We start from the raw sequence: 15,088 nt of genomic DNA, 5'->3' as shown, positions 1-15,088 counted from the left end.
ATGGGTGTATTAGTTTTCTACTGCCACAATATTAGCTGCTTAAAATAACACTCATTTATTATTTCACAGTGTCTGTAGGTCAGAATTCTGGGCATGACTGAATTGGATCTTCTGCTCAGGTCCCACAAGGCTGAAATCATGGTGTTAACTGGGGCTGCTAGTGCACCTTATGCATCTTTTGCTTGGGGTTCTCTTCCAAACTCACTGGTTGTTGGCAGAACTCAGTTCTTTGCAGTTGCAGGATTGAGGCTCTCTACTCTTAGAAGCCACCTGCCATTCCTTATCACCTGACCCTCTCCACAACATGCCAGTTTGCTTATTCATGACCTGTAGGAGACACACCCAGGCTTTGAATCTCTCTGACTTCTGGAAGGGCCCAGTTCCTGTTAAGGGCTCACCTGATTGGGTCAGGCCTGCTCAGGATAATTTCCGTTTTCATTAATGATTAATTCAAATGCAACTAATTTGGGACCTTCATTACATCTGTAAAACCCTCTTGTCATCTAATATGACCTAATCACAAGACAGAAATCAATTATATCCATTGTACAACTCACACTCAAGGGGAAGCTATCATTATACCAGGCACGTACCACGGTGGGTGAGAATCTTGGGACCTATCTCAGAACTCTGTCTACCACAGTGAGAAATTTTAACATACCTCTCTCAATAACTAACAGAACAAGGAGACCAAAAACCTCACTAAGAGTACAGAAGATTTGAACAAGGTCAACAGTTTTTGCCTAATCATATATATAGTACTAAATGGCAAGAATGGCAGAATATACATTCTTTTTAAGTATACATGGAACATTTGCCAAGATAAATTATATGCTGGACCACAGAACAAATCACAATAAATTTCAAATGACTGAACTCATATAGAGTATATTCTCTGATCATAGTGGAATTAAAATATAAATTACATTAAAAAGATTACTAAAAAAGCCCCCAATATTTAGAAATCAAGCAATACATTTCTATATAATCCATGGGTCAAAGAAGAAATCACAAAATATTTTGAACTGCATGTTAATGAGAATACAGCATATTAAAACTTGTGGGATGAAGTTAAAGCTATGTTTAAAGGGAAATTTATACCCCTAAATGCGTTTGAAGAAAACAAGGAAGGCTGAAAAATCTATGATCTAAGTAATCATCTCAAGTCGGGAGAAAAGTGACAGTAAACTCAAAGAGAAGTAATCAGAGAAATTAATGAAATAAGAAATAAGATATTAACATAGAGAGGATTGACAAAGGTAAAAGCCAGTTCTCTGAAAAGACTAATAAAACTGATTAGCCCCTACCTAGCAAAACTGATCCAGAATAACAGAGAGAAAGCACAAATAATATAAGAAATGGAAAGGTGAAATCACTAGAGATCCAACAAGCATTACGAAGAGGATAATTATGAAAAACTTTATGGCAATAAATTAGAAAATGTAGATGAAGTAGACAATTTCCTAGAAAAACACAACTTATCAAAACTGACATGAGACTAAGTAGAAAATCTGAGTAGTCCTAAATCTGATAAAGAAATTGAATCCTTAATTTAAAACCTTCCCACAATGAAAACTCCAGGATTGAATGCCCTCACTGGTATATTCTACTAATCATTTAAACAAGAAATAAGACCAAGCTTACATAAACTCTTCCAGGGAACAGAAAAAGAGGCAACACTTCCCGACTCGTTTACAAGGCCAGCATCATCTTGATACCAAAACCTGACAAGAACATTGCAAGAAAGGAAAATTACAGGCCAAACTCTCTCATGAGCATAGATGTAAAAACCCCAAACACTAGCAAATCAAATCCAACAATACATAAAAAAGATAATACATTCCAAGCAAAGTAAGTTTATTCCAAGAATGCAAAATTGGTTTAACATTCAGAAAATCAATCAATGTAATTCAGAGCATTAACAGAATGAAGTAGAAAAATCATATGATAATGACAAGGCTGGAAAGGCATTTGATAAAACTCAATTATCTGTTTAAAACACAGAAACAAAAAACCCTTTTCCCAAACTAGGATCAGAAGGGACTTTCTTCAACGTGCTGAAGAGTGTCTACTAAAAATCTACAGCAAACATCATCTTTAAAGGAGAAATGTTGAAAGCTTTCCCTCTGCAGTCAGAAAGATAAGGATACTCACTATTATCATTTCTATCCAACACTGCACTGAAGGCTCTAGCCAGTTCAATAAAGCAAGAAAAATAAAGAAATGACATATAGGGATTGGAAAGCTAGAGATAAAACTATCATTTTACATCCTTAAAGAAATGCAAATTAAAATCACCACTACACACCCACTAGAAGGGCTAAAATAAAAAGAATGACAACATTAAAGTCCTAGTAGGAATGTAAAGTGGTAAAACCACTTTGGAAAATTAACAGTATCTTCTGAAGTTTAATACAAGCACACTATACAACCCAGCAAACGCAATCCTATATATTTACCTGATAGAAATATGTTCATATGTACGTCAAAAATGATTTACAGCATTATTTGTAATAGTCAAAGATTAGAAACAACCCAAATATCCAACAACAGTAGAATGAATGTATAAATTGTGGTCTAATCATATAACATAGTATTTATACTGTAACAAAAATGAACAAAATATTGTTACACACAACACTGCTGAATCTCACAAAATGAAACAGAAATAATTCACGCAAAAAACATACTTAATCATGCCAATTATATAAAGTTCAAAAAGAGAGAAAACTACTCAGTGGCATTAGCAATCAGGATAGTGGTTACCCCTGAGAAAGACGGAGGGTTCTAGGTACACATAATTATTCTACTTCTTGGCCTGACAGGTGTTACAATGGGCACGTTCACCTTGTGACAATTCACTGAGTTGTACACTTATGATCTGTGCACATTTCTATAGGTTGGTTAACATCACTAGTGATAGGCTGTGGATATCACACACCCCCAGCTATGTGATGAGAGAGACACCTCACCTTGCTGGTAACCTGAAAACACATTACTCCAGTCTAATCATGAGTAATACTTTAGACAAAGTCAGTTTGAGGGACATTCTGCAAAATACCTGACCAGTACTCCTTCAAACTGTCAACGGTGTGAAAGACAAAGAAAGACTGGGAAGTGTCCACAGACCAGAGGACACTAAGGAGACATGACAGCTAAATGCAATGTCGTATTCTGGACTGGATGCAGGAATTGAAAAAGGATTCCACTGATGGAAAATCTGGTGAATTCTGAATAAAGTCTAGAATTTAGTTAGTAGTAATGTGCCAGTGAAGACTTTAGTTTGACAAATGTCCCATGGGTTGGTACGTTAGGGGAAACTGAAACTGGGTGAGGGGTGTACAGAAATTCTCTGTACTATCTTTGCAACTGCCTTGTAATCTAAAATTACTACAAAATGAAAAGTTTATTTTTTAAAAAGTTCAATACAAAAAAAGAAAACAAGCTGAATAGCTGCCTGAATCAGAAGGTGAATGAGAAAAAAAACACTAATATTTATATAGTTAGTGCTACATGTTGGACATTTAACATGTAACATTAAGAAACCAAGAATTTCTTGAAAAGAGAGCAAGGCAGAAAAAAAAGTAAAATAACAACAAGCAAACATGGCAAAAGACAAATATAAGGAAATACGTTTAGAGGGGCATCCTACTATAATAGAATTTGGGAGCCAGACAGACCAGGGTCAAATCTCAGCTCTACCAATTACAGCTGGCTTTCTGTATCCGGATGTGGAACTCAAGGATACAAAGGGTCAACTATGGGACTTGAGCATCTGCATATTTCAATATCCTCAGCAGGTCCTGAAACCAATCCCCGGTGGATACCAAGGGATGACTAGACTGACTGTGATCTCTGGCAAGTTATTTCATCTCTTTAATCCAGTTTCCTCATCTGCAAAACAGAAGATAATACCACCTACCGGAGAGAATTACAGTGAGGATTAAATAAGCTTCATGTGCTTAATAAAGTGCTTTCCTGGCATACAATAAGCGTTTATGTACTTCCCTTGCCCCTAGCCTATTTGTATGAGGAAGCAGTGAAAAGATTACGAGGAGCCAAGAAACCTAGATTAGAGTTCTATCTCTGTTACTCACTAGCTATGGGACCCTGAATAAGTCACCTAAACTCTCTGAGCCTGTTCCTTCACCTGTAAAATGAAAGGGCTGGTATAAATCAGGGATCCACAAACTACAGCCTGCAGGCCAAATTCTGGCCTGTGGCCTATTTCCATAAATAAAGTTTTCTTGGAACATTGCTACACCCATTTGTTGTTGTATTGTCTATGGCTGCTTTCCCACAATAGCAGAGTTAAATAGTTGTGACGGAGGCCATCTGTCCTTCAAAGCCTAAAATACTTACTATCTGGTCATTTAAAGGAAAAGTTTGCTAATCCCTGGTCTAAATGATCTCTAAAAGTCCCTTCTGACTCTAAAATTTTAAGCCAATACTTAAGGTTAATATGAAATTCAAAGATATGTGATATATACCATGAGATAGATTGGTAGAATGTACATCAATATACTATAATTTCAAGATACTTAATAAAAATTTTCCCAAACCCAGTGCCTATTTGCTTTCCAAGTTTCCTTCCTATCTGTGATCTCTATACCCTTGAAACTGAGTCAGGGACTATGGCCCCTGAGATGAGCAGCTAGTTTCCTGATTCAGTCCTAAAACTCATAGGTCTACATTAATAGAATCCCCAGCTTTCTAGATATCAGAGCCTTTGTCCTATTCCAATTCATGGCAAAGACCCCAGAGAACTGGTGCCTGGGAGTAAAACAGGGGCTGACAAGGAATTCTCTGACAACCTCACCTTCAACCATTAAGTACAAATCAGTGAGCAGGGAGCCTGGGAATACCAATCGAGTGTCCCCTCAAAAAATTAAAAAATAAAAAAAAATAAAGAAAAAGGAAAAAGGAAGAAGCTGCTATGTATCCTTAGTTTCTTCCTTTCCTGGTAGCTCTGTGCCTCAAAGGAGAACCATGTCTATATTCCCATATTCCAAATATTCTAATATTAGACTAGCTCTCTAAGACTCCTAAAACATTCTGAACAAAATAGGATAGGTCTTCTCTCCCTTCAACAGCTGGTAAGACCACATCTCTGGAGTCAGCCCTATATTCAAATCCTGGCTCTGCTCTCCTTTGTGATGGCAAACAACTTACTTAGCCTTTTATGCCTCAGGTAGCTCACCTATAAAATGAGAATAGTAATTACCTACCTCATAGGATTTTGGCAACTTAAATGGAATAATATACAGTACTTAGCTTAGTACCTAGCTTTGTGTTTAATAAATAACAGCTATTGCAAACCCTTACATATTTTACTTATCATTACCAAATACCTATTTTCTGAATTATTTTCCTCTTGAAATTATTTAACCCCACACACCAAGTGGATAATATTTTTCTTTTCTTCCAAGGAAAAAAGCTATTAAAAATATGAATCAAGGGTACTTTCTTTCAAAGCTGTACTCTCTCTACCAAATCATTCTTTCTTCTACCTCCTAGCAATTCAGTTTTAAGTACCTGGTCATGCAATCATGATTTGTATGAAATTCATATTTGCATGGAAACGTACAGCAGAAATATGAAATGTAAATGGAATGCCGTTTCAAAAGAGTCCTTAGTTCAAAAGGTATACATTTGAGAAGAACTGATCCCAATTTCAGCTTAGAAAAACCAAAACACATATAAAATTCCTTTTAGTGGAGAAACTTGAAAAAAACTTGGAGGCTAAAGCAGATAAGTAGCAATATATCTGCAGTCCATTTATGTATTTCTTGGGCATAAATTTAAAAATCAAAGTAATGGGAAATAGCTTGTTAATATTTCTTGCTAAAATTGGACAATAATAGTATAGTAGAGAGAGCATAGATTCTGGGGTCAAATAGACCTCAGTTCAAATCTTAGTTTTCGTTATTCTGTAAATGTCAAAATAGGGACAAAAGTTTTCCCTACTCTATTATGCTGCTCCTACATGCTTAAAGACCCGGTCTGTAATATTTGGTCTTTCAAATATTAGATTGTCTATAAACATTTACTTGTACTAAAAAGAGGGAAGAGGGTTGATACAGCAGGCAATTTTTCAATTAAAAAGAAAAGTCTTTTAAAAGAAATTACAAGTTATCCTCAAGCAATAACATTACTAGTTTCTTTATGTAAAACAAATGTAAGGATAAAAAGAGTTCAGCTTTCACTTCTAATAATCATGGGGATGCTGAGGTAGGCAAAAATAGGGCAAGCACTAGAACCAGGGTCCTTTTAGCAAATTAGGCTTTCTACGTGCTTGACCAAATGTGAATGGTGAATTACAGATAATGCTGGATTAGCACAGATTAGCACAGATGATAGAAACCAAAGTTATTTAACCTATTTATGCTATGTAACTAAAATGGGGAAGGGAGACCCTGCATTCCCAATACCTTTCAGAGATAAAACCATACGAGGACATCTGGGTTCCAAATATTTCTTGAGATCATCCCAGGCCTTTTTAATAGCAGCATAATGGTCAATATATCTTCCTACATCAGAGTAAGTATCAATGAAGAGGGATTTCCAACACTGGTTCTTCTGTGTTTTCTCTTCCCTAAATAGATTTAAAAAATAAAATTAAAAATCTTTTGAAATGAAATTAGCATATATTTTAGACACTTATACCAACATACTTTTTTGGGAATTTGTGGTTACTTTTGTCTTCATTTTCATTTATTTTAGCTACAAATGAAGACTAGATAACAAAAAGTGACACATACATCAAAAAATTTAACAAGTTACTGCTGGCATGGTGGGATTATGAGTCACTTATTTTCTTACTTTCTACTTATTTTTTTTCCTAAGTTTTCTAATCCTTGATAAGATATAATGTGAATAGTATATGGGATATGAATTTCAACTTACTCCTAAAAACATACCAGTTACACAATTTTTAAACATATATTTAATTTTTCTATTTTAGAGAATATTTAGAATCTAATGATACAATAATATTAATCTAGCTTATCTACATTGGATTAGCTAGAGAATCATATAGCATATCAAAGGAATCACATGATTCAACATTCCTATTTGGTACAATTCCACAAACATTTACTGTCTACTTAGTCACTGAGGACATTAACAGTAAGGCACATTTTTTGCCTTCAAAAATGTATAATCTAATCAGGGAGAAAGAAGGAAGTATAAATTTAAGAGTCAGAAATGGTACAGGATAAGGCAGCCAGAAAGGGCCTTAAGGTAACATACTAATGAGGTTGACCTTATCCTGTAGGGAATGGAGAGCCACTGAAGAGTTTTAACAGGAGAGTTAAAAGAGCAGAATTGTGGTTGTGATTTGGGAAGGGTGTACACTAGAGCCACAGAGACGGACTGGAAGGGTTTTGCAGCAGTCTTGGTAAGAGATGATGAACTGAGCTAAAACTGTGGTGGCTAGATGAAATGAGAAGAAAGATTCAAGAAATATACAGGGGCTAAAATCAGAAAAGCCTGGTAACTGAATGAACGTAGGGACAGAAGGAGAAAAGAGATCTAGAATGATTCCTGTTTCTGGCTTGGAGGGCGGGATGGATGGTACTGCTATGAAGATATGAATGCAGGAGGATCAGGTTTAGGGACGGGGAAAAGAACAATTCAGGGTGTTGTATACATGTGCGTGTGTTTTTCGGGGTGGGGGCAGTGGTGGAAGGGAAGTATCTTTTTATTAATCTAAGTAATATACATATATATTATTAAAACCAAAAAGTACTAAAGAACTTAAGATGAAAAACTAGGCAGTCTCCTGTTCTAAGTCCAACCTCTCAAAGGAATCTTTAGTTATTTCTGGAAGTTATCTCTATAATTCTAAATGTTTATGCCTCTAGTTCTTGGTTTATCAATTTTATATCTATCTACTGATACCCCAAAGTAAAAGATCAGGATATAGCAATACTTAAAATTCCCTCTTCCCCATTCTTCCTCCTCCCAATGTTTGGAGGCTCTGTTATTAATTTTTAGTTCTGTTGAGTAGCTTGCAGGTTTAAATAATATATTTAAACCTCTATGTCTTGCTTCACCAACTTCAGTCACTGCCTGACTCCCCTCAACCTAAGAAAAAGATACTAGCAATCCTACCCTCTTTCATCTTTCCCAACTCCCACCTTCTGTCATCTACCCTTTTATTCTATCAAATTTATTAAAATTTACTGAATTCAGTGAACCCTGTGGGTCATCCAGTGGAAAGATCCAGCAGACGGTTGTGCAAAGAAATCTGGAGCTCAGTGGGAATGTTAGGGGTGGACACTCAGGTTTGGGAGTTAGAAGCATACAAGTAGTCTCTACAAAGTGCAACAGTGCATGCAGGAGACTTCACAGAGAGAGAAGAGTAGTGAGCCAAGGGCAGCAGCTTGGAGAACACCTGCATTTACTGGCAGGCACAAGAAAGGCCACCAAAGGAGTTAAAGAGACAAGGGTTAGAGAGGAGAATCAGGATAGACTGGCATTAATGGAAGCCAAGGGCCAAATTTCAAGAATACATTTCCCAAATACTCACTCAGATATCAGCCAGTATTTTTTGCAATGTCTTCTCCACAGCGGATCGTGACTTGATAGCTGGCTAAGTCTTCGACTGACATAGCAACAACTGGCAGTAACCAGATTCACGGTTAGTATAAAAGAAAACAAGAAAACAATTTAAAAGTAAAGATGAAAATATTCAATGTTAAGTTTTGTTTTATTCCTTTTGCTTTTCTGCCACTATCTACCTTTATAACTGCAAAACAATCTTTTCTAAAACCTGTTTAACATGTTAGCTAGTATAATTACCTTGTGAGTAGTGAAATCCTAACTATTTGAGTTCACAAACCACAGAATGTCTACAATTGTAATTTTCATACAAAAGTCTATAAAACATATAAACCATTGGAGTTAGTTTCAAATCAAAGAGCTTTCCTATATCTATTATTGGGGCAGTAATCATTTCTACATATAGAAACGTTATTCAGGTGTAAACAAAGTGCTTTTTCTTTTTAAGATCTGTGAGACATTTGATATTAAATACACCGGGCTTTTGTTTGTTCTAATTGTTTCTTAACAGAAAGAAATATTACAGCCAAAAACACTTTTTAACTATAGCAACTATTGGAAAGCCCACCTATAAAAGGTGTCAGATTCTCAACAATTCTGATTCAATATCCATAGTTATTCAAGTTAGTATCAGCTGCTCAAAAATTTGGAATGTTAGAAACAAATAATTTTCTTTTTATACAGAGATTTCTAACACAATAGTGCTTGAATCCTGTAAATCCTACCCTACATAATTAATTTGCAAAAATAATGAACTTAAGATTTTAAAAAATGCATTTCTATCCTTTCAGAAGAGAAATCACAAGTTATAGAAAGTAGGTATAAAAGATTTCACTTGGGCAATAGCTAATCAATTAAGGGACTCTTAAATCACATGGGATTTGTCAAGGCCATAAGTGGGGCATGTTAAAAAACAACTGATGGTAAACAGATTAGCCTTTGTTCATTTTCCAGATTTTATACAAACATAATTCTCATCCTTTTCTGCCAAGCTCAGGAGATGCCCAAACTAACATTTGCAAACATAGGAATCCTTCCAGTTTTGTGAATTCAGAGTCCATCACTGTCCCAAGAGTTAACATAAAAGAATCTCTGGAATATGCACCAAAAGTGATTTTTGATGCAAGTCAAGGATGAAAACTACTGTCTTAGAGCTTTTGACTCAGTTGGCATGGGGTGAGATCTGTACCTCAGGCATGTGTATATTTAAAAAGTGCCACATGTAATTCTGATACACAGCAAGATTCAAACTATGCAGTTTATATTACATAATGATCCCAATGGACTAATTCAATCCAACCCAATCCAGTTCAGCAAATATGTACCATAACCTTCAGAGCTTAGCAATGGGCAGGACACCTGACAAATTTGGGCTATAAACTACAGGAAAGAAGTTGCAGTACACTGGAAACTTTTCTGTGCATAAAATTCTATGGCATTTGTGTCAACTTTCCTGGGCTAAGGGATGCCCAGATAGCTGGTTAAACATTATTTTTTAAAAAAATATTTATTTATTTATTTATTTATGTATGTATTTATTTATTTATTAGCTGCGTTGGGTCTTTGTTGCTGTGTGCGGGCTTTCTCTAGTTGTAGTGAGCGGGGGCCACTCTTCTTTGTGGTGCGCGGGCTTCTCATTGCAGTGGCTTCTCTTGTTGCGGAGCACGGGCTCTAGGCGCGCAGGCTCAGTAGTTGTAGCTCGTGGCTCCAGAGCGCAGGCTCAGTAGCTGTGGCACACGGGCTTAGTTGCTCTGCGGCATGTGGGATGTTCCCGGACCAGGGATCGAACCCGTGTCCCCTGCATTGGCAGGCGGATTCTTAAGCACTGAGCCACCAGGGAAGCCCCTAAACATTATTTCTTGATGTGTCTGTGAGATGTTGCCAGAAAAGATTAGCATTTGAATTGGTGGACTAAGTTAGCCAGATGGCCCTCTCCAATGTGGGTTGGCACCTTCCAATCATCGAGGGCCTGAATAGAACAAAAAGGCAGAGGAAGGTTGAATTTGCTCTCTGCCTGACCGCTAAGTTGAGACACTGATCTTCTCCTGCCCTCGGCACTCCTGGTTCTCAGGCCTTCAGACCCAGACTGGGATCTACACCATCAGCTCTCCAGCTCTCAGCCCTTCAAACTATACCACCAGCTTTCTTGGGTCTCCAGCTTGCATTTGGCAGACTGTAGGACTTCTCAGCCTCTATAATTCATGAGCAAATACCTTATAAAAAACCATACACACACACACACACACACACACACACACACTCTCTCTCTCTCTCTCTCTCTCTCTCTATTGGTTCTGCTTCTCTCAAGAACCCTAATACAGTATTCAACTCAGTTCACTTCCACAAACATTTATGGAGGGATCACTTCTGTTTAAAATGTTGATTTCTACCAAAAGCATTTAAAATAAAATCTGATCTCCTCACCTTGTTTTACAAGGTCCTGCATGATCTCACTAGTCTCTTCTCAAGCCTCCCTGCCTGTGAATCATTCCCTAATTCCTGCAACACCAGTCTTCTTGCTCCTCCAACAGGCTATGCTATTGTCCAATCAGCTTCTGAAAACACCGTTCCTTCTGCCAGGACTGCTCTATGTTATCTGTCATATACGGCAGCTCCTTCCAATTTGAATCAATTCCTTAACAGACCAACTGGTTCACTTCCTTCGTAGCACACAGCAGCTCTTGTAATTACGCACTTACTTGTTTTCCATCTTGCCCGTTAGACTGTAAGCTTATGAGAGGGGCCTTGTCTGTCTTGTTCACTATTGTTTCCCCAACATTTAATAGGCTGGCACACAGCAGGCACTCAAAAAAAGAAAATCTGTTGAATAAATGGTGACTGCGAAGATAAACAAGACAGTCTTTACATTTAAGAAATGCATAATCTATCTGGCATGGTAAATACCTCTCCTTCTGCAGAGAAAGGAGAAGGGTAGAGATTGGACTCAGGAGAGGGGGTCCTTAAAGGAATTCCATCTTGCCAGGTTGAGAAGAAGGGGGCATAGCATTCCAGTCAGGGTCAAGAGTTTAAGCCACAGAACAAAAAAACACAAGTGTGCTGGCAGAGGTCTATTTGGCCAGAGTAGACTATGCCAAATAATAAGGGCCTTAAATGCTCCCAGAAGTTTACGTTATAATCTGTAAATAACAAGGGGCATTATAGGTTTTTAAGGAGGATGACAGCCAGACCTGTCTTAGAAAAATCACTCTGGAAGCAATGTGGCCCACAGATCAAAAAGCGTGTGTGTATGTGTTAGATTTCTAAAAGGCTTTAGTAACAGAGTATTTCAGATGAAAATAGTTTGCAACTGTTAACAGCCTTTTCGAAAGAAAAAGATAAACTTTATTACAAGCCTGAGTAGAGAAAAACTTGTTTTCTAGAAAAATAAAAGTGCTACAGGTACTAATATAGATAGCAGCCAGAAACTGGAATTATCCCTCTGTCACCTCTTAGCTAGACCAACCAACAGCTACCAGTAACTTCAAGAAGGCTGTATTTCTAAAAGGATCCCTGACAACACAGGGTACAATCAGCAAACGACTAAAATCCAATGGTTAATCCAAAAAACAAAACAAAACAAAATGAATCTCGCCTACCTATCCTTAAGAGGGCGATTCTGCCTCCTTTGCAAATATATGTGGTGGCACAAGAAAGACCCATGCCACCAGCTGTCAAGGGTGTAAACAGCGCCATTTCTTCCACCATCCCAGACGGTCCCAAGCGCTGAAGGAACTGGGCATTTAACCACCCCTACCAGCAACCGGTGTTTATTTTTGGAACAGATGCCGGTAACTTGGGCAACCCAAAGCATACAGGAGGGAAGATGGTCACCTGTACCGCACCACCGGAAGTCAGTACCAAAACACAAAATCCAACATGCAACCGTGAGAAGGAAGGCTGAAAGCGAAACAATCATCTAGCACAGAAGTCCGAAAGTGAGCCCTGCCAGATATTACGTTGCCGCATAAGTCGCACCCAGGGGTCAGGGGGTCGCCTGGCTCCTCCCCGGCGTCCCACCTGCCCACTTTGGCGCCTGGCTCTGCAGGCTCCCTGCCCAGGCAGAGAAGAGCGCTCGGCCCGGACAGGGACTTTTCCAAAGCGGCCAGGGCTGCCCTTAGCGGGCAAAGACCACGGGGGCCGGGAGGTGCTGGGTGCTGGGGTCCGCGCGGCGGCAGCGGGGAGCAGTTGGTCCCCCTTCCAACTGGGCCTCGCCAAGGCCTGGGATAGAGAGCTGTTGTCGCTCCTCAGGCCTGGGCCCGGGACGGGAGGAAAACCTCAAGGCGGGGCCCTTTCCGCCCCGGTCTCGCCCCTGCCCCCGGGTGGCTCTGCAGGATCAGGGCGGCCCTGGCGTCACCTCCTGGCTGTCACGGGAGTCCAGGTCCTGTCGGCGAGCCGGGCCTCCGTCCCTCTTGCCTTACGCCTCCTCCCCCACCCGTGACCCCACCCCTGCCATGCGCATCGTCCCATTACTTGATTAGGTCCCGGTAGTCCAGGAAGGATAAGATAAGGAGCAGGGGATCGGTGGGCAGCGATTCTAGGGTCAGGGGCGCCGACTCTGTCTCCACGGCCGCCATCTTGCCTGGCCCAGTGCAGGCCTAGCCCCGCCCCGGGCCCGCCCCCTCCGCCACCGCCCTCGCCATTCCCTAGCCGATCGCACAGGTTTGTTGTGTAACCGACAGGATAGCCCCGCCCACGGGGAGGCCGATGGGCGCTTCCCTGAAAGGCTCCGCCCACCGCCCTGCGGGTCTAGGGCCCGCACGGTGGCGTCCGTCTGCGTCTCGGGAACCTCTTCAGCCAAGCTGTGCGAGCTCTGCCAGGTGCTCACACGCTCACCCTTAGATCTCCCGGTCTCTCTCCTCCCATTCCGGTCCCTAAACTTGCCCAGGCCGGACCCCTATGAGCCTTTATTACTAAATCTGCTTGGGTCACTCCAGCCCCTCATGCGAAATTTTACATCCGGTATCCTCGAAGCGTGCCCCCAAATCTCACAGTAAGTTCTCTCTCTGCCCTTGGCCCCCAAATCCATCGCTTCTCTTCGTTTTCCGACCTAGAAATTCCTCGTCTCTCCCTTCAGCTTCCCTCGCCCGGCGTGTCCCTTGCACAGAGCAGGAACCTTTTCCGCTCTGTAGTGGGCAGAGTTGGGAATCAACTAGAGGCTCTTCTTCCAAACTAGGGAAATGGTCGTCGAGGGCATAATTTTAACGCCCTCCCAAGGAAACGGTGCATGGGGTCTGAATCTAACGGTCAGCCGCTCTCAATTCGGTTGTCACGGTTATTTTTCAGCCTATTAGGGCAATGCAAAGCGTATATTAAATGGAGTGTTTTTTTTTTTTTTTGGCAAGATTTAATCTCGGAGGGTTAAGTACTTCCAGTGTGAAGGGATGGGTTGAGACCCGGCTGGGCTTGATTGAGGCACTTGATGGCCACACTTCAGCTTAGACAAGATGGTATTAAAATGGGGGTGGAAGACATGTCATGGATTGTGAGCTAAGGAATACATTACTTATCAGATTTCTTCTTTTCCGTTTCTTTCCAAAGGCAATATGGTGTAAGCAGCTGTGGGGAGTCCAGTCAGACTCGAACTTCACACATCTGTTATTTACTAGAAGTGAGATGGTGGACTAGTTAACTATACCTAAGTTCTATGAGCTTGTTTACTCTAAAAACCAACCATTCCCTAAAGTGGTTTATGGATGCTAATAAAGATTTGTGTAAAGTGCCTGGCTAGATAGTCAATAAATGTTAATTTCCCAAGCCTAAGTATACATCCATCACTAAGTTTTCCAAACTCTTCCACATCCTGGAGAAAGTTTTCTCCTAACTATTTGGAAAAGTGGAAATGATTCTACCCCTCCCATCCCACCCACCCCCAACAATAAAACACTCCATTTCCTCAATTCACCATGCCATTAATGCTTTATAATTATGGTTTTGTCTAATTTTATAACCCCTCTCCTTCCCCCCCCCACTGTATTAATTACATTTTTTATTTTCTGTGTCTTATGATGTTTTGACATCCTAAAAATCCTGCTGGCTGGGGAGAGACTGCTCTCCCTCCCCCCAGGGCTAGCTAGTTCCTAAAGATAGCAAACAACTTACATGGACACACCTCTCATATGCAAGCCAACCACCCCCTTTATCTAACTGTCACGCACCGAGCCACTATTTCCCCTGCCCTAAATTGTCTCAGGGCTAGGTACCAGGCAATGAGAGAACACCTCTATAGCCCAAAGCCCACCATTTATTGTTCAAATTAGCCAATCCCAAACTGTTTACTCTGCCCTGCCCAGTGCAAACTCCAATAAAGGCTCTGGCCTAAATTTGCCTCTTGCTCCTGCTTCTGCCTCCTGACCCAAACCTGATGCTTCCACTGGGAACCTTCACAGTGTCATGTGCCCCTTTCTCTAGGGAAATGTAATAAAAATTTTCTTTCAATGGCATTGATCTTGCCATGTCGTCACTCAGTCACCTTCATAAACTAAAATCCCACAGGTAAAATGAGAGCCACCCAGCAAAAACCAAA

At 40.2% G+C, this 15,088-nt stretch overlaps 2 protein-coding genes across 4 annotated transcripts in view; both read right to left on the bottom strand.

The window, feature by feature from the left end:
* Nucleotides 1–13,190, bottom strand: part of FBXO3 (F-box protein 3) — a 32,182-nt gene extending 18,992 nt beyond the window's left edge. For 2 of the 3 annotated variants that reach the window (XM_082343802.1, XM_082343803.1), the window contains exons 1-3: nt 13,036–13,190; nt 8,534–8,623; nt 6,432–6,595 (exon numbers count right to left, since the gene is read on the bottom strand). In XM_082343802.1, the coding sequence (XP_082199928.1) occupies nt 6,432–6,595; nt 8,534–8,623; nt 13,036–13,139 (358 nt within the window). In that variant the 5' untranslated portion in view covers nt 13,140–13,190. The remainder of the gene's footprint in view (nt 1–6,431; nt 6,596–8,533; nt 8,624–13,035) is intronic. The other variant, XM_082343801.1, reaches the window with a different exon arrangement.
* Nucleotides 1–15,088, bottom strand: part of CD59 (CD59 molecule (CD59 blood group)) — a 131,236-nt gene that overhangs the window by 43,323 nt on the left and 72,825 nt on the right. The window lies entirely within an intron of this gene.

The sequence above is a fragment of the Balaenoptera borealis genome, assembly GCF_965194805.1.
Source record: "Balaenoptera borealis genome assembly, chromosome: 11".
Lineage (NCBI taxonomy): Eukaryota > Metazoa > Chordata > Mammalia > Artiodactyla > Balaenopteridae > Balaenoptera > Balaenoptera borealis.
The sequence above is the reverse complement of the archived record's forward strand: the minus strand, read 5'-3'. Positions and strand labels throughout refer to the sequence as shown.